General features: G+C 40.6%; 2 protein-coding genes across 9 annotated transcripts in view; one reads left to right on the top strand and one right to left on the bottom strand.

Moving 5' to 3' along the window:
• Positions 1-20,046, top strand: part of LOC117482825 — a 182,408-nt gene that overhangs the window by 5,066 nt on the left and 157,296 nt on the right. The gene's annotated exons all lie outside the window — the stretch shown is intronic.
• The window catches only part of LOC117482815 (H-2 class I histocompatibility antigen, Q9 alpha chain-like), a 50,757-nt gene that overhangs the window by 23,814 nt on the left and 6,897 nt on the right, over positions 1-20,046 (bottom strand). For 2 of the 7 annotated variants that reach the window (XR_004555925.1, XM_034131017.1), the window contains exons 4-6: positions 19,414-19,716; positions 14,817-14,923; positions 4,857-4,858 (exon numbers count right to left, since the gene is read on the bottom strand). The exons of 3 other annotated variants lie outside the window; for them this stretch is intronic. Coding sequence is in view for 3 of the 4 variants with exons in the window: in XM_034131017.1 (XP_033986908.1) it covers positions 4,857-4,858; positions 14,817-14,923; positions 19,414-19,716 (412 nt within the window). In the remaining variant the exon portion in view is untranslated. Of the gene's footprint in view, positions 1-4,856; positions 4,859-12,955; positions 14,618-14,816; positions 14,924-19,413; positions 19,717-20,046 lie in introns of those variants that run through there. 2 more of the 7 variants (XM_034131013.1, XM_034131015.1) reach the window with 2 other exon arrangements.

Raw genomic sequence — 20,046 nt, 5'->3', positions numbered from 1 at the left:
TCCCCTCTTCTTCATGTCTCTTCTACATCAACATGTGTCCCCTCTTCTTCATGTCTCTTCTACATCAACATGTGTCCCCTCTTCTTCATGTCTCTTCTACATCAACATGTGTCCCCTCTTCTTCATGTCTCTTCTACATCAACATGTGTCCCCTCTTCTTCATGTCTCTTCTACATCAACATGTGTCCCCTCTTCTTCATGTCTCTTCTACATCAACATGTGTCCCCTCTTCTTCATGTCTCTTCTACATCAACATGTGTCCCCTCTTCTTCATGTCTCTTCTACATCAACATGTGTCCCCTCTTCTTCATGTCTCTTCTACATCAACATGTGTCCCCTCTTCTTCATGTCTCTTCTTCATCAACATGTGTCCCCTCTTCTTCATGTCTCTTCTACATCACCATGTGTCCCCTCTTCTTCATGTCTCTTCTACATCACCATGTGTCCCCTCTTCTTCATGTCTCTTCTACATCAACATGTGTCCCCTCTGTGTAAAGAGACTCTGAAAGTTTCAGGAACAAAGATTCTCTCTCTTTTTGTCCTGATCCATTTCTATAAAAACCTGTCTGAAAATGAGCTGATCAGATTTTGGCCACTTTATGATGTCATAACGATGTTTTGGCTTGTGTAACCATTAGCCAATCAGCAACCAAGGTAACCCCCCCCCCCCACTAAAGGGACATGAAAAAAAAAAAAAAAGAGAGAGCGAGAAAAAAAAAAAAGTCGGGATAACGGGTTAGTATCTCGTGCGCACGAGAAAGTATCTTGTGGGGGGAAAAAAAGAAGATAAAAAAAAAAACTCGGGATAACGGTTTAAGAGACATGAGAAACAATAAAGTCAAGAATACGTGCGCACGAGAAACTAACCCGTTATCCTGACTTTATTTAATTTTTTTCAGAAAGTTACCGGTGCGCCAAGGAGGAAGTGGAGCACACAGGAGACAACCATTTCATTGCAGACTGTTAAGTTTACGTGGGGAAATGACAGAGCACACATTATTTGAGATATATTTCTAACTGGATTTCGAATTTTAGGGACATACTTATCCATTATCCTGACTTTTTTTTTTCTCTCTCTCTTTATTGATTTTTTTTCCATGTCCCTTTAGGGGCTCCGTAAATGTCTCTGAAATAAGTTTAGAATTTCTCTGAAATAAATATAGAATTCTTCTGAAAAAAATGCATAATTTTTCTGAAAAAAATGCATAATTTTTCTGAAAAAAATGCATAATATTTCTGAAAGAAATGTAGAATTTTTCATCCGAGTTCATCCGGACACACCGAGGCTCTGGCTAATGTAGAAATGTTCTGAAAAAAATATATAATTTTTCTCAAATAAATGTAGAAATTTTCTGATTTTTTTTTAGAAATGTTCTGAATTTCTTTTTTAAATGTTGTGAAAAAAATGTAGAATTTTTAATCCGAGTTCATCCGGACACACCGAGTTCATCCGGACACACCGAGGCTCTGGCAATTCTACATTTTTCTGATTTCTTTTTAGAAATGTTCTGAAAGAAATATAGAATTTTTCTGAAATAAATGTAGAATTTTTCTGAATTTTCTTTTTTTAAAGTGTCAGAAATGTGTTGCATTGATGTTTTAGACCTGAGGTTTATCAGTTAAAGACGCTTGAGACATCTTCTATGATATAATAATAATAATTATTATTATTTATACGGCACATTTACAAAATGACACATCACCAGTTAAAAATACACAGGAAGTTCCCCTCAGATCAGATGTTAAGAACTTTACAGATACATGCAGGAACATATAAAATGTTAACAGGCTAAGAGACACGAGGAGGTCAAAGGTGAGATAATACAAATAAAATAAATAATAAATAAGACTCAAGACTAAGTGAAGCGAAGCAACAATATGAAACCCTATCAAATAAAGTCAACTTATAGGTTCAACAAAAATAAAAAGATAATAGTAATAAAAACGTCCTAATTCTAATAAAGATTAAAACAACGTAAAAGGAAATGTTGCCATTAAAACTGTTAAATAAATAATGTAAGATAAAACCCTTTAAAATAAATAAAACAATATAAAAGTAGGTAAATAATAAAGACTAAAAGACCATTTAAAGGGGGGGGGGGTCGCTAATACAAATCTAAAAAGATGTGTCTTCAGCTGTCGTTTAAAATGTCCCCTCCATTTGCAACATCATCAAGGACAAATAAAAAGACAAGAAACACTGAAACAGACATTGAACTTATCAATAAACCAGCTGTTTCTAAACCAGTCAGAACTGGTATGAACGGTGTTATTAGGAGCAGCCTCTCTTTCCTACCAGATCAATACTGAAGTATTTGATCCAAGATATTGTGATATTTGAGTTCTTCCATGTAGCCCAAGCATGTTGTTGAAGCAGATCATAGATGCTGTACATTTATTATTTTATTATTGGATTTTCACTTTTGTTGAAATTACTGTAACGACTGAAGTTCTTCTTCATTTTTATTAATGTCACCGTGTCCTAATTACGTCCCCCGGTAATGTTTCACACACACACACACACACACACACACACACACACACACACACACACACACACACACACACACACACACACACACACACACACACACACACACACACACACACACACACACACACACACACACACAACACACACACACACACACACACACACACACACACACACACACACACACACACACTCTCTCTCTCTCTCTCTTTGTTTGCCTTATCTTTTAATCTTTATTCCAGTTCCTTTATTGGTTTAATCCTCTATGGTGTCATTGTCTCACCTCTTCCTCCGTTGTCAACAGAGGTGGGAAGTAACTAAGTAAATTTACTCGAGTACAAAGTCATTCAAACTAGCTGCACCTTTACCAGCTTTGAGAACACTTTCATGATCAATCATTATAAAACATATCATATATATTATTCTGAAATGGACCAATCTGCACAATCACTACTTTTACTGTCGCTACTTTAACTATATTTTGATGATAATACTTTTCTACTTTCACTTGAGGAACATTTTGAATGCAGGACTTGTACTGTAACAGAGTATTCCTACACTCTGGTACTTCTGGTACTCAAGTACAAGATCTGAGTACTTCTACTTTTACTCAAGTACCAGATCTGAGTACTTCTACTTTTACTCAAGTACATGATCTGAGTACTTCTACTTTTACTCAAGTACAAGATCTGAGTACTTCTACTTTTACTCAAGTACAAGATCTGAGTACTTCTACTTTTACTAAAGTACAAGATCTGAGTACTTCTACTTTTACTCAAGTACAAGATCTGAGTACTTCTACTTTTACTCAAGAACAAGATCTGAGTACTTCTACTTTTACTCAAGTACAAGATCTGAGTACTTCTACTTTACTCAAGTACCAGATCTGAGTACTTCTACTTTTACTCAAGAACAAGATCTGAGTACTTCTACTTTTACTCAAGTACAAGATCTGAGTACTTCTACTTTTACTCTAGTACAAGATCTGAGTACTTCTACTTTTACTCAAGTACAAGATCTGTGTACTTCTACTTTTACTCAAGTACAAGATCTGAGTACTTCTACTTTTATTCAAGAACAAGATCTGAGTACTTCTACTTTTACTCTAGTACAAGATCTGAGTACTTCTACTTTTACTCAAGAACAAGATCTGAGTACTTCTACTTTTACTCAAGTACAAGATCTGAGTACTTCTACTTTTACTCAAGTACCAGATCTGAGTACTTCTACTTTTACTCAAGAACAAGATCTGAGTACTTCTACTTTTACTCAAGTACAAGATCTGAGTACTTCTACTTTTACTCTAGTACAAGATCTGAGTACTTCTACTTTTACTCAAGTACAAGATCTGTGTACTTCTACTTTTACTCAAGTACAAGATCTGAGTACTTCTACTTTTATTCAAGAACAAGATCTGAGTACTTCTACTTTTACTCTAGTACAAGATCTGAGTACTTCTACTTTTACTCAAGAACAAGATCTGAGTACTTCTACTTTTACTCAAGTACAAGATCTGAGTACTTCTACTTTTACTCAAGCACAAGATCTGAGTACTTCTACTTTTACTCAAATACAAGATCTGAGTACTTCTACTTTTACTCAAGCACAAGATCTGAGTACTTCTACTTTTACTCAAGTACAAGATCAGAGTACTTCTACTTTTACTCAAGTACAAGATCAGAGTACTTCTACTTTTAGAGTACTTTTCCCTCTGGTTTTCAACTGGTTTTAAAAAGTGACTGAAAAACAGACGGCATATGAACCACAGTTGATAATAACTCGATGCCTACCTGCATGATGATGATCGTGTTTGATGAAATGTCCTCGTCTCCCTTTTATAGAATTTGAGTCCAACAGGAAGTGAAGGCAGAAGAATCCCATCAACAGTCCCGTGGTGAAGATGAAATTAGACGTGAGGTTCTTCATCCTCTCGATTCACCTAGAGACACCACGAGGGATCAGTGAAACCACAAGGCTCATGGGCAGCTGCCAGGAGGGAAGCTACCTTAATAAATAAACCATTAACAGTCATTTGAACAACACGGTTTGGGTAAAACAGGAAAAGGTTGTTATGGGGGAAATAAGATTAAAGCAGTTATTTACAAGAAAAAACTCACAAAATGTACAAGGAGAACATGACAATAAACACCAGTTTGTAAGTGTTTCACCATTTAGATTACAGCTCAAAAACCCATGCTTAAGTGTGCACTCTTTAAAAAATAAAGAAAGTAGGAAAGTAGTTCCAATAACAACAGGTTAATATTTAATATAAGAGAAAAGTACTTTACCTGATTAAAGGTTAGTCCTAAAATGAATTGTTCTGTGTGTTCAGTGAGACACAATCAGAGCCCTGCTCTCTGACGGCTGTCTCCACGGTGTCAAATTCAGGTTAGTCAGAAACACAATAATACAATCCTGTCAGTCAACTTCACATACAATGGAGGAGGAGGAGGAGGAGGAGGAAGAGGAACGCAACAGGAAAGCATCAACAAAACATAATTTGCTGCCTTTCAAATCACATACTTTAAGCATGAAGTACTGCAGCTTTTACAGAGTACATATACCGTTGCATGTACATTTACTACTTCTTCCATAGAGTAGACCTCATTGCTCAGAAATCCGTGATAACAACAACTGATAAGAAGTCAAGTGACCGTGCTGTAGTTCCTTTATAGCCCAACATTAGCCACCTTTAGTTTAGCGGTGGTGACGTGAAGTCATGTGACCGTGCTGTAGTTCCTTTATAGCCCAACATTAGCCGCCTTTAGCTTAGCGGTGGTGACGTGAAGTCATGTGACCGTGCTGTAGTTCCTTTATAGCCCAACATTAGCCACCTTTAGCTTAGCGGTGGTGACGTGAAGTCATGTGACCGTGCTGTAGTTCCTTTATAGCCCAACATTAGCCGCCTTTAGCTTAGCGGTGGTGACGTGAAGTCATGTGACCGTGCTGTAGTTCCTTTATAGCCCAACATTAGCCACCTTTAGCTTAGCGGTGGTGACGTGAAGTCATGTGACCGTGCTATAGTTCCTTTATAGCCCAACATTAGCCTCCTTTAGCTTAGCGGTGGTGACGTGAAGTCATGTGACCGTGCTGTAGTTCCTTTATAGCCCAACATTAGCCGCCTTTAGCTTAGCGGTGGTGACGTGAAGTCATGTGACCGTGCTGTAGTTCCTTTATAGCCCAACATTAGCCGCCTTTAGCTTTTCAAGGAAAAAAGGGGGAAATCGAATCAATAGATTAAATGTCGTGACTATAACACGAAATGCCGTGAGACTGGGTTGGTTGTTAAATGACGCACTAGTAATATTATAATTGTAATAGATTATAGCGTAGCCTTTGAATCAGTATTGGTAAAACCTGGTCAGGTGAGTTGAGAATTCAGCAGGAGAGGACTCTTTAAAGTATAGACACTACACACTGATATACACCTGAACATCAGCAGGAGAGGACTCTTTAAAGTAGAGACACTACATACTGATATACACCTGAACATCAGCAGGAGAGGACTCTTTAAAGTAGAGACACTACATACTGATATACACCTGAACATCAGCAGGAGAGGACTCTTTAAAGTAGAGACACTACATACTGATATACACCTGAACATCAGCAGGAGAGGACTCTTTAAAGTAGAGACACTACATACTGATATACACCTGAACATCAGCAGGAGAGGACTCTTTAAAGTAGAGACACTACACACTGATATACACCTGAACATCAGCAGGAGAGGACTCTTTAAAGTAGAGTTTCAGGTTTAGGATCAAAGCAGATATTCAGACTCTCATCACTTTTTTATTCAAAGACACTTTGATAGTAAATGAGAAGACACAGATCCTCAGAGAGTGAGGAGGACGGAGAAAGGCTTAAATCACTTCACATCATAATATTTACACACATGGAAACCTACCGCCTAAGTTTGCACTTAAAAAGCCATTATATCATTTTGGTGTTATTTTTCTTCCTGCTTTTATTCTGAAATTCCCAAACCGCACCGGAAGTGACCTCTCTTGCTAACTGATAGCAACATGGAGTCTCGTCGCGACAGTTTTCTCTCTTTGTTCTCCCGATAAAGAGTGTGTTTTCTCCCGCAGTTCTGATCCTCCAGAGCCTCGGTGTGTCCGGATGAACTCTCCGATGTTACTCTGATCTGTTCGGCTTCATCTGGAGCTTCTACCTTACCGAATATAGAAGTTAGCTTAGCATGCTAGCTGGAAACACGTTAGCAACAGAGTGAGAGTTTGATCGAGAATAAACAACACAATTAACTGTGTGGGTCGGAGTGTGTGTGTGTGTGTGTGTGTGTGTGTGTGTGTGTGTGTGTGTGTGTGTGTGTGTGTGTGTGTGTGTGTGTGTGTGTGTGTGTGTGTGTGTGTGTGTGTGTGTGTGTGTGTGTGTGTGTGTGTGTGTGTGTGTGTGTGTGTGTGTGAGAACATGAGTGTTGTGCTGCTCTCGTTGGTGAAGCAGAGACTCTCTGCAGCTGCTGAAGAGATCTTTGCTCTGTTTGAAAGAACGATATCAGAGTACGAGGAGAAACTGTCTCGATCAAAAGAGGAACACGAGAGAGACCGGAAACTACTGGACGCTGTTTTACATTCTCAGATCCGGAGGACAGGTCGGTTCAGTGCACTCTTTAATGGATGCTCACTAGACTAAACCTTTCAAAGCTCTATCATCATGTAGCAGCTACAGTGGAGATATGGAGATGAGAACCTGAAGTCCTCCTCCAACAGAGCAACATGAATATATAGAGGACATAGAACTGATAACGCTGATAGAATAGGACAAGAGAATGTTTTGAGATGTGCAAGTTAATACAAATAAAATAGAAATAGTGCAAGAAGAGTCTGTATACAAGTACATGGAATCTGATATATAGATAAATAATTAGTAAGATGCAGACAGATGAATGTTTATGGATGTTCTTTAAAAAGTTCAGCTGTTTAATAGTCTTATGGCCTGTGGGATGAAACTGTCCCGATATATATGTATATATGTATATATATATGTATATATGTATATATGTGTATATATGTATATGTATATGTATGTATATATATGTATATATATGTATATATATATATATATGTATATGTATATATATATGTGTATGTATATTTATGTGTATATATATATATGTATATGTATGTGTATATATATATATATATGTATATTAGGGCTGTCAGTCGATTAAAATATTTAATCGCGATTAATCACACATTTTCTATCTGTTCTAAATGTACCTTAGAGGAATATTTTTCAAGTTTGTAATACTTTTAACATATGAGTGGACACATATGCTTTATGCAAATGTTTGTTTATTATCATTGAAACAATGACTCTCTCTCTCTCTCTCTCTCTCTCTCTCTCTCTCTCTCTCTCTCTCTCTCTCTCTCTCTCTCTCTCTCTCTCTCTCTCTCTCTATCTCTCTCTCTCTCTCTCTCTCTCTCTCTCTCTCTCTCTCAACCCTGTGTACTTCTCTGCACTGAGCCAGTTGCTCAAACAGACAAAATGTGAAATGCCGCTCCTCTGTCTTCATAACAGTCAAAGCATGAGACTGAAGTTCCCACCTAGGGTCAAAATAATGCGCTGTGATGTGCAGTCGACACGTTGGATGCGATCCGAATGATCCAACGCAGCCCCTCGTCCTCCACAATGTTAAGCTGTAGCCCCCATTTAGCTATCGCTGTTGTTGTCCAGGCGTCTCCCCGGCAAACTTTCAAGCGTGGTCTGCTGCAAGCGAGCGGCAGGAGCAGGGCTGTCAGCATCAGCTGTGTGCTTGGCTTGCTGTTTAAAACTCCTTTTCTTGTATCCATATCTCTCGCTAGAATCTCCCACCATCCAACTAACAACAACAACGTCAAGCCTTTGGGCTCTGAAACTACGGGGCGGGCCGAGGACAAATACACATGCGTTTATCGCACGTTAAAATAATTAGTGGCGTTAAAAAATTGCATTAACGCGTTAACTTGACAGCCCTAATATATATATATATATATATACTATATGTTTTATTTTAGTAGGGTCTGTCCTTCATGCGTGCAACTTTAAATATCTCTACGGTAGATGTTTAACGATGCAGATATGAAAACACAGATTTTCCAAAACACATGAAGAAACATCTTCAGCAACTGCAGGGTGTTTCTAGAAAGATGTAGTATGAGTACTGTGTCTCTGGTCTTGTTTATAAGATATATAAAATCTCTGGAGAACATGTCGCCCGTAAACAAGATATCTCCTGACGTAAACAACAACGTGACGTAAACAACAACGTGACGTAAACAACAACGTGACGTCGGAGCTCCGTAAAAACAAAGCAGTCTCTGTCGTCTGACGCTCTGTTTGATTCTCAGATTTCTGGAGGAGTTACAGTTTCTGAGGAACAGAAATATTGTTTTCTGGAATCACTGTAACATTTTACGGGGGAAATCTGCATTTTGTTTGAGGGCGCACGTCGAGAGCAAGAGGGCGCAATTACATTTATTTTATATACTTTTTTTATTTTGTTTATACCGATAGGAAAACTGATAACGTTGGAGCTCAACAAAGAAGGGGATTTTGAGCTGTAATGAACACAACAGCTATTCTCAGTAACGTCTCTGTTTCCTGTTTCCTGTTTCCTGCAGACGTCCAACTGGTGGAGGTTAAAGAAGAGTTTCCCCCTGAGACCCCCCCACACATTAAAGAGGAACAGGAGGAACTCTGGATCAGTCAGGAGGGAGAGAAGCTTCAAGGGCTGGAGGAGGATGATAACAAGTCAACATTCACTCCTGTCCCTGTGAAGAGTGAAGATGATGAAGAGAAACCTCAGTCCTCTCAGCTTCATCAGAGACAAACAGAAGCTGATGGAGAGGACTGTGGAGGACCAGAACCAGCCAAGAACTCCGATCCAGAGACACGTTTACAACCAGAGACTGAGGACAACCCTGGAGACTCTTCTGAACCTGACACTGAAGACAGTGCCAGTTGGAAGGAGACCAGAGACCCTCCCTCAGGTTCAAACTCTCGAGTCCCCGTCAGTGATTCAAGGCGTAGTTCTGCAAAGAAACGCTGTAAATGCTCTCAGTGCGGGAACACATTTAGCAAAAAGAGTGATCTGAATCGACACATGCTAATTCACACAGGAGAGAAACCCTTCAGCTGCTCACTGTGCAGTAAAATGTTTATTCGCAGATGTCATGTGACGAGACACATGCTAGTTCACACCGGAGAGAAACCCTTCAGCTGCTCACTGTGCAGTAAAAGGTTTATTCGCAGGAGTCATCTGACGAGACACATGGATGTTCACACCGGAGAGAAACCATTCAGCTGCTCTCTGTGTAGCAACAGATATACACAGAGGGGGGAATTAAACCTTCACATGCAGGTTCACACCGGAGAGAAACCCCTCGGCTGCTGACTGAGAAGTGGAAGATATTTACGCAGATGTAGTCTGAACACTTGCAAGTCCACACTGAGGAGAAACCTTTCAGCTGCTCAGATTGTGAGAAATCTTTTAGACGAAGTGAAAGTTCAAAGATTCACATGAGCGTTGGAGGAGAAACGATGTGGCTGCCGTGTTGGTGAGCAAGGATTCTCTTGGATTTATGAACTCAGAAACCATCAATGTGTCGTCAAAATGCCAAACGGTAAATAACGTCTAACTTTACTGAATACAAAGGACATCTGGAGAGTATGACATGTATTTGTTACGATAACACTGACAACATGACATTTCTCAATCGCGAGTACGCTTGCTTCGTAGCACATGTCTGCCGAGCATCTTGCTTCAGAAGCGAGTCAAGAATACTACCTGCCATTCGGAAAACAAAGAGTGGAACAGGCTAGCAAGTGTGCAGGTGTGCGTCATATGAGAGGCCCCGCCTTACATCTTCCGCCACAGATTTGGGGAAATTGGTCCGTGCGCAAAGCATTGTGAAGATTTTAAGAGTGTACTCATGTGCAGCCTCGATATTTCTCCAAACGGAGTACGCCGGGCTCGGTAGATTTCCAAGTATGCTGGAGATTGGAACAGTACCTCGGCGGCACTCGATGACGTAGTATGCTTGAAATAGTGGCTCTGAAGCAGCTTTACTCGCGATTGAGAAACACCCCGAGGCTCAGCCGTAACGTGGCGCAGACGGACCTGGTGGAATCTAGGGGTAAGCCGCCATTATCACGTGTTAAAACACTTGCACTTGTTGCGGTCAAGTGAGCCCTCTTGCGGGCATTTCTGGTATTGTTTACCATGCAGCTGACTGTTCCAGCATTTATGTGTATGTACTGTTCCTAGCAGGAAATTGTAACGTAACTATTAGGATTAATATTGTCATTCACTAATTTGATCTACTCTGTTTATTTATATTTCCTAGATAACCACAACATAACAAACGAACATCCTGTAACACCATAACTCCTGTGAACAATTAAAGTTTGGATATCTACACCCCTTGGATTGCTGCAATCTTTCTGACAGAAGATTTAGGCCAGACTTGTATACACCAGCATTCTTTATTCATAATTTCACAGGTTCCCTATTCTAAAGTTGCCTCCTCTTCACACTTTGTAAATACATTATAGCACACAACTACTGACATTAACCTCAACAGCACATGAACAAAGTAGGCTCACGTTCAAATATCTGTTTTATTAAACCACTAAAGAGAGGTTCAGACACATCCCAAAACATGTCAAGTTTCTCCAAGGCTGAGAACACATATGCAGCCTGTACTTTTTAATAAAAACGGATCATACTGTGTGACCTGCTTGTATGTACTTACACAATATGTGTACTGTTCTCTCTATGTGTTGTACTGTCTCAGTGTGAACATAGATTAAACAGCCAGCCAAACTCTTTTGAGAGCCAGGGAATGAGCAGCCATGCTCCTTTATTGACTTATTTGCAGTCCACTGACATTCAAACGGAGTGAAACTATAAAAAAAGAAGTTACAAGGCACTTAATAATCTCATCCATGCAAGTGTAACATACACAGATTAACACTTAGGACCGCTAAGTGTAAACAAGGTAAATATAGCTAATGCTAGCTGTAGCATATCCCTCCGAAATATGGTCGTAGACTTTACTGATGATTTAGAATTTATTGAAACTCCAGAGTCAACGTAAGAGCTATAAAGACACAAAAATAACAAATACATTTAGGCTCAATCCGTATTAGAATCACTTTAGCATACTACCAAAAGTTAACTATAAACAGACAGCAAAGCTACAAAACAGCTTATAAACGAATTAGGACACAACCTACAATTTTATATTATAGTAAATACCAACCTTGTGCCTCTTCGGGGGGTGCTAACATTTAAACATACACTTTATTCTTTACTTTCTCCGTCTTTATATGTAGAAGATATTTCTTTTCGCAGTCATGTTGTTTCCATAGCAACAACAACTTCCTGTCAACAGCGTAAACTCGCCTTCAAAATAAAAGCATCTAAATAAAACAGGAAGTTAACCTAAAATACATTTAAAGGTAGGGACACACCAAGCTGACACCAAATAACTCACACAGACGGACCCGACTGTTGTGTCTCCTGCGTCTTGGCCAACAGTCGCACTGGAACACACCGCAAAGACTTCAGCCGACGGCCAAGAAGCACGTACGAACTGCGCATGCGTGAGTGGCAATAACTCTCCTTACCAGCAGGCGGCGGTAGTGTGTATTCGTCATTCAAAAGAGGCAACAACCGGAAGACAGACTGCGTGATAACCGAGAGAAGAAGAACAGACTGCGTGATATAAACAAACAACAAATAGCGTGCGTTCCATTTTCACTCTACAGCGAGAAGCTCATGGGGCTTTCCCCAACCTGTGTCGAGAGCTGGAGTTAAATGAAATCTCAGATTTGCCTTCTTAATGGTTTGTTTGGGTCCCTCACTTCCGTTTAGCTTCTCATGCACTGATTCGCTAGCTGAACAGCCAATCAGAGTGATTTCTTTGGCCGAAAATCTACCGAATCGGTAGGTTTTCGGCCAAAAAGGTGTCGTCACGGCCGAAAAGACACGACGGTGCAGGACACACCAATCTGAGTAGGGCGACAGGACGCTCATCGTCGGCCTGACATCCATCGACGGCCAAAATCGGCTTGGTGTGTCCGGGGTAAGTGTCAGGCTCACACTTACAGTCATTGCTTTCTGACGGCCTTGACCCTTTTACTCTTCAGGTTGCATAGGGACAATTAGTAGCAGTCTACTGCCTTACGAAAAACGTAGAGCCAATCAGGAACTGAGAATTTAGTCCAACTTCCTTTTCAATCAAACTCACTTCCTTTTCAATCATACTCTCTCACACTCATAACTATTCTTATGCACACACCCTATCATTCTGTTTTATACACATACCTATATAGTCATTCACATTAACTATTATTACCTCTTATATAAGCTATTATTCGGCCTTTCATTCACTGCTATTCTGTTTTACATATATTGTTGTGTTCAAAATTCCAGGAAAGACAGACAACTTGTAAGTTTAACTATTTATTATGAGAAAGCAAAATATATATATTCACTTAGCCAAGGGCTCCGTCACGTCATAGAAATGACAGGCAGCAAAGCTGTAATCTGTAACCACTATTTCCGGAAAAGAGCCCCGAACCTCGTGCGTGCATACATTTTTATTAAACAGGGCGTTGCCCGTACATTTATGATTGGTCAAGACTAGCTGAAGAGGTACCGTGGTTTAGACTTGGTTCTCTTTGGTAGATGCACAGACTTTGAAAAAAGTCTCTTGGCAACACGATCCTCCAATCAGCATTCGGCCGGCCTGTGGAAGTCTCTCCCTACTCTGGCACCATCATACGTAATTTGTTTTCGCTAACATTTCTATAGAAAAAGTGGAATCTTCATAAGGCTGCTATGTGTGGGAACGGAGCTCACCCAAAGCTCAAGGCCGGAGTGATGTCCTGTTTATGAATAACTCTTTGTATTCTTCCAGTGTCTGCACCTGACCTTGCTACATTAGTATTGCAAGCTGAAAACTTTCTTCTGACTATTCCCTTCGTTGGTATCTAACCCATCAGAACCTGAGATTAGTGATCGTTTCTATTTATTTGATAGTCATAGCAATCTCATGAGCACAATAAGCATATCATGTAATAATAAGAATCCCTCTTGTAATGTTATACACAAATAGACTCCACAATATGACTATTGTTATTAACATGAAATACTATTCCCTCTTATATAGGTTATTATTCTGTCTTACATACATTGTTTACCGATTACACACATACTACTATCCTCTTTCACATACACTATTATAATGTTCTATTAGATTATAGTTGTTTGTGAAAGACGATAGTGGCGTGTGTACGAGAGTATGATGGTGCGTTTAAGAGATTTTGTTTTTGTGTGTGAGAGAGAATAGTTATTTATGTATGATAGTATGATAGTAAATGAAGGAAGGAATGACAGTACGTTAAAGACGGTATGATACTGTGTGTGAAAGAATCTGGTGGTGTACATGTGAGATTCTGATATTGTTTGTAAGACCAAGTATGAGTTGTGAGCTAGACGGCCTCTCATATTTAAATCTCTTACTTAATATTGATTTTTTTACCAGAAACCACATAGAGGTTTAGCTTCTCTTAGAATTAGATTGAAATCCATAATCAGAGGGAAAGCCACCTTTTGATGTGAAACCCACATGATCCAAATAACATGATTCCTTTGTTTTCCAATCAATGAGCTATTGCTTGATTTCCAAACCCTAATATGATCAGTTATTGATCAGATGATCAGTTATTGATCAGATGATGAATAATGAACAGTTTACGGGGAGAATGTGGTGGCAGCGCCCCCTGATGCATAACCCTAAAGACACAGAACAGAACCTGAGTCACTTCTCTGATCTGCTTCTGATGCACAGGTCAATGTTTCTAATCGGTGTTACACTATTTTATTGAACTGATGTCATTGATTTTCTAATATTTGTGTTTCTGAAAGCATCGTGCCTTTCTGAGGTCACTCTGCAGAAGGGTTTGAACTCTAAAGCTGCAGCTGGAGAGGTTTGAGAGCAGAGAAAGAGCTCTGATGCAACAGGTGGAGAGTTGATGTGAAGCCCCTCACTGTGCCGGCTGGTTCAGTCTCTCAGTGAGCTCAGAGCTGGCGGAAGTTGTTTCTATTGGCTGAAAGGAAAAGCAGAGAAAGTGTTTCAATCCACCGCCACAACAAGGAACTAGACCACACTGATTATCCCTGTAGAAAACACACCAAGTGCTTTCCATATCCACATTACACTGAGCTCTGAGTTTGATCTGCTACCTCAAAGCCTTACATTAACAACCCTGAGAACTCATGAGACAAGGTTTCTGATTGGTCTCTCACCGTTCCTCTTCCTGTAAACCAGGAATCCAATCCCAGCGACGAGGAGAGCGATGAAGAGAGCAGCCACCCATGTTTCAGCAACAGGGTTGCCAACTTTGGGTACCTGGCTGGAGTGAGATTTTGATATCATGGGTTTAATTACACATATGCGCACGAAATGACTGCTATCGTGTCAGCAGCGGGACCTTAGCATATATATAGGATATATATACAATATATTCAAATACACAATAATGGACACAGACTATAAAGGGCACACAGTTTCATTCACTAATGAAAGTCAAACATGTTTGTTTCCACTGTTTTATTGTGTGCCTGTCGCGATAAGCAATTAATTGACTTATCGTACGATAAATAAAAATGAACTCGATAACTTTTCTGACCTCGATAAATTGCCATTTACATGAGGATGTGACTAGCAGTTTGAAAGAATGTACTTGAATTATTATTATTAGGGCTGTCAGTCGATTAAAATATTTAATCGCGATTAATCGCATGATTGTCCATAGTTAATCGCGATTAATCGCAAATTAATCGCACATTTTTTATCTGTTCTAAATGTACCTTAGAGGGATATCTTTCAAGTTTTTCATACTCTTATCAACATATGAGTGGACACATATGCTTATATGTTTGTTTATTATCATTTGAACAATGACAAATATTCTCATGAATATTAAACACAACAACCTGAACATTACAAATATTCGCCTCAATTCAACCTGGAACCTCTCTCATACAATAATACAGTGTGTGTGTGTTCGTGTGTGTGTGTGTGTGTGTGTGTGTGTGGTGTGTGTGTGTGTGTGTGGTGTGTGTGTGTGTGTGTGTGTGTGTGTGTGTGTGTGTGTGTGTGTGTGTGTGTGTGGAGACACTGTGATGGATCTATGGAGCTATGTGCAGCTCAAGGCATATATGCTCGAATGGGAGCTGCCTGGACGCTGCAATCATGTTGCGCGCACTATCCGTGCTGACTGTGCTGACTTTTCGTACAATGTCCCACTGTCTGGCTACCTGCATAAAGTCAAGTGCTCGGCGCAGTTGTCGGCGAAATGTCATTGAAACAGCTCCTTATATCCGTCAGCGCAGCTAGCTAGCACCAGATGCTAACAACAACAACAACACGTAAGGTGTGCCTCGCTCGCGCGAGTCGCGCCACACATACACACTCCTTCCCGGTCCTCCCGATGGCCAGTCCGGGCCTGCCAGTGAGCGTGGTAGTGTGGTCTGCCACAAGCGGGTGGCAGGAGCGGGGCTGTCAGCATCAGCTTGTCGATGGTATTTTACACTCGATGCGCTCTGAAACTACGGCGGCCGAGGACAAAAAATACACATGCGTTAATCGCGTTAAAATAATTAGTGGCGTTAATTTTTTTTTTGCGTTAATGCGTTATTAACGCGTTAACGCAAAAACAGCCCTAATTATTATATATTATCATTATGTCAGTGGTCTAAAATGGTCATACAACGGTGCCGACAATATTATCGTTTATCGCAATAATTTCCGGGAAAATGTATCCAACAAAATTAATTATCGTGAGAGGCCTATACATGAAACACACACACACAAACAAATCTACAGACTTACTCCAAACTGCCAAATATATTCATTAACACACTCTCACTCTCATATACTCTTTGACTCTATGTTGGCCTAGTAGAACAATAAGCAGCAGACTTTTACTTTTTATCATTTCTACTGGATCTTAGATCTGCGCATGCGCAATACGGGTCCGCAGTTGCGGCTCCAGAGTATTTTTGTTGGGTAATCTATGGTAGGGCTAACCCATACAGTGGTGGGGCTCAAGTCAGTATTTGCAATGTAATTACATACACGCTCCCCCCGACAGTGAAACGCCACGCGTGAGGTTTAGATTATTTCCCTGTCTCAATCCAAATTGAAATGTATGAAATAAAAAGGCACATTTGTCTTGTAGTAAATAAAAAGGGCGACCTGGAGCCAATCCTGCAATTTCCCCACAGGTGAAAGAGTTGACATGCTGAAAACCCAAGCCCTGCAGGGGGGTCTGGGGGGATTCTCCCCCAGGAGTTTTTTAAATACTAACATAAAATACACATTCTGGTACTCTCTTGAGAAGAAAAATAAATAAATCTATTACTACACGACATATTTAAAAAAATTAATGCCATTTTAGTTTTGTGTTACTTTGTTCTGAAAGCTGAACCTGCTGCTCCTCACAGAGAGAAGAGGGAAGAGGCTGTGTGAATTACTTTACATTGTGGATAAGGGTGGATAGCCCCCATTGTTCTGTGTGTCAAAATGAAAGACAGCCCACACACCTATCAATCATCAAACCGTGGGGTCTTATTTCATTACGTGTTGAATTCTATCAACACGTAATGTTGTATAGAGATGTACTACAGCAAAAGTATTCTCCGTCGGGACTTCCTGCAACAACACCACGCCGTTATCGTGATTCTGATTGGCCAGAAGACATTATCAAAGATGTTCTATTGAGAAGACGATCACTACGTGACAAAAGTTTTCAAAAACCGTTTCTAATCTTCAGTATTCTTGTTTTTGGCGTGAGAATAGTTTGGGCAGCGTGAGAGCGTGAGGTTGAGAGTGAAAGCGTGTGTCACACGCCAGATGCGTGAGAGTTGGCAACCCTGGTTTCAGGGGAGGGAAACTATGAAATGTTGTCAGGGTTTGTTGAATCAAATCAAATCAAATCAGGTTTTATTTATATAGCACATTTAAAAGCGATTTTTGGTCGAGCCAAAGTGCTGTACATGTAATAAAAACACATTACTACAATCACACAGGGTCTGTTGACTGCAGTGACGTGCGGTGAGGTTCATGGCTGGTGAGGCACTGAGTCAGATTTACAAATATTATATTTTGACCTTAATCGAAATATTCGGTTATTTTCAAAAGCTTTTTTAGTCTGATGCTTCGATTCATTTTAAACAGACCGTTCAACAAAAGGATACCCAAAATCTAAATATTGGATTGTTCTTTCTTAGTAAGATCCCATTTTCATTACAAATGTGGTCTTACCTTGACTTGAAGATGAAGTCCATGCTATCCTTCTGGACAACAATCTCTATTACTTTTTTGTAAAAGTCCTCCTTATCTCCCTCTAGTTTCAAAAGTCTAGTTTGTTGTTACGTCTACCGTCTCTGCGTAGAATTACAGTAGCAACAAGAACCTGTGGGCTCACGTGCGCCCCCTTTAGTGCGGCAGAGGTTATGGCTGCCTCCCCTGGTGCATTTTCATTGCCGTTGAGAGCAGCGAGCCTAAATATCATATATACGTGAAATAAGTTATTTAGAGACTATGGATGGCGAGGATAAATGTAATAAAGGGATCTACATACATTACATTGGTGACCTACAGTGAGATGGTAACAGGCATGCGCTTAGGGCCCGCTTTCCAGCCAGTTTCTGTGGGGTGACGCATTCTGAGGTGAGGCAGATCTCATCTGTGCCTCACCTCAGCCCACAGTAAATGGCTTGAGCGCGCTCACAAAATAAGTGCCCGCGCTACATTAGTGCCCGCGCTCCAGCAAGTTACTGTGGGCTTACGAGAGGCAGAGCACGCCCCTGCCTCACTTCTCATCGCTCCCGTAGCGGAGCTCGGCAAATTTGCTGATTTTGACTATAAAAAGCGATTAGAATCATACATAAATCACACTTACAACACAGATCAGTGGAGACATTTTATTATTATTACTATTTCGTTTTTCTTTAGTTGTTTTTTCCGTTACATTGGAGTATGACTGGTGAGGCTCTGGCTCCCCTGCCTCCACTGACTGCACGTCGCTGGTTGACTGTTATGGCGCATTTCCACCGCAGGCCTCGCTCGACTTAGTATGGTTTTGTTAGGCCTTGTTAGGCCTTGTTAGGTCCGGCTCACTTTATGCTGCGCTTCCATTACAGTTTAGGAACTGGGGTAGTATCTATAGTAATGCAGTGTAGGCGGAGCCGTGACGTCATCTTCAGAAAAACAACACAGCCGTTAGCTGTTAGCACTCAGAGCTCACAGCTCCTCATATCTGTTCAGAAACTCGACAAAAGTTAAACAAGTACAAACCACAGACTGCCTGTGTCATGGCGAATACAGTCGCTGGTTTATTTATGTCTGTAGGCCGTTGTTGTGAGTGTGGACGGTCGGAGCATATACTGCGTTAGCTTAGCCAATCTCCATTCAGAAAACACGCATTGTAAAAGGTGTTTCGCCTGCCGTCTGTCTGCAGACTTGACAAAGCATTAATTCATGGTTTTTACTAACCGGTATCAGTATGTTGTTACTTCGGCATCATTTTGAAACGTGTATTACAATTAAATCACGGTCAAATATGTTCATTTTGTTGTAGTTGTAGCCCCCTTGCCAGCGCTTCTCTCACTAGTTTAGTATATTCAGCCCGGTTGTTGGCCCGCTTGTTGGCCCAGATAGAACCACGATTTTGTCGGGCCAGAAAAAAGGTGAAAAAGTAGCCCCGGGCCGAAACTAGGCCTAGTGGAAACGCAACCAAAAACGGGCCCGGCACGACACGGCACACTTAAACCGCGCTCTGCGCCATGGTGGAAATGCGCCATAAGTAACCATTGAGCCGTTGTGATGCAGTCTTACCTCTGTTGGTCCTGATCACAGCTGAGTCCAGTACGATGACGTGGTCCTCCGCCACCCCAGAGAGCTGGAACACACATCGGTACTTGGCCCAGTGTTCAGCGGGGATTGAGGAGACGTTCAGGTCCACGCTCATCTGGAAGGATCCGTCGTGGTTGGGCAGGATCTCTCCGTGGTCCACGTTGTCGTAAATCTCCTCTCCGTCTCTGGTCCAGAACATGATGGCTCTGTCCGGGTACAAACCTGTAGCGTGGCAGCTGACTGGAGAGGAGGGGGACTTCTGGAGCAGAGACACTGAGGGGATCTCTGCACAAACACACTTTAGAGGTTATTGACTCACAGTGATATCACTACAGGGAGTTATGATGTACTGTGAGCATCACTGAAGGAGAACACAGAGTCAGTGTTTCAGAGAAATTGGTTAAATAAAGACTTTCTTCTCACTTTTATATAATTTAATATCAAATACTGTTTAGTGTTGTTCAGATTAAAGAAGCACGTTGAATATTTCCTCTTAGAGTTTTGAAATTAAGATTTGTTTCTATTTCTTGACATTCAAATGTGTAAACAATTCATTTATTCATCTGAAAAATAGTCATTACTTAATCTATACTGACAAGAATATTAAGTTTGATT

This window comes from Trematomus bernacchii, unplaced genomic scaffold, assembly GCF_902827165.1.
Source record: "Trematomus bernacchii unplaced genomic scaffold, fTreBer1.1, whole genome shotgun sequence".
Classification (NCBI taxonomy): domain Eukaryota; kingdom Metazoa; phylum Chordata; class Actinopteri; order Perciformes; family Nototheniidae; genus Trematomus; species Trematomus bernacchii.
This window is presented reverse-complemented; position numbering and strand designations above follow the sequence as displayed.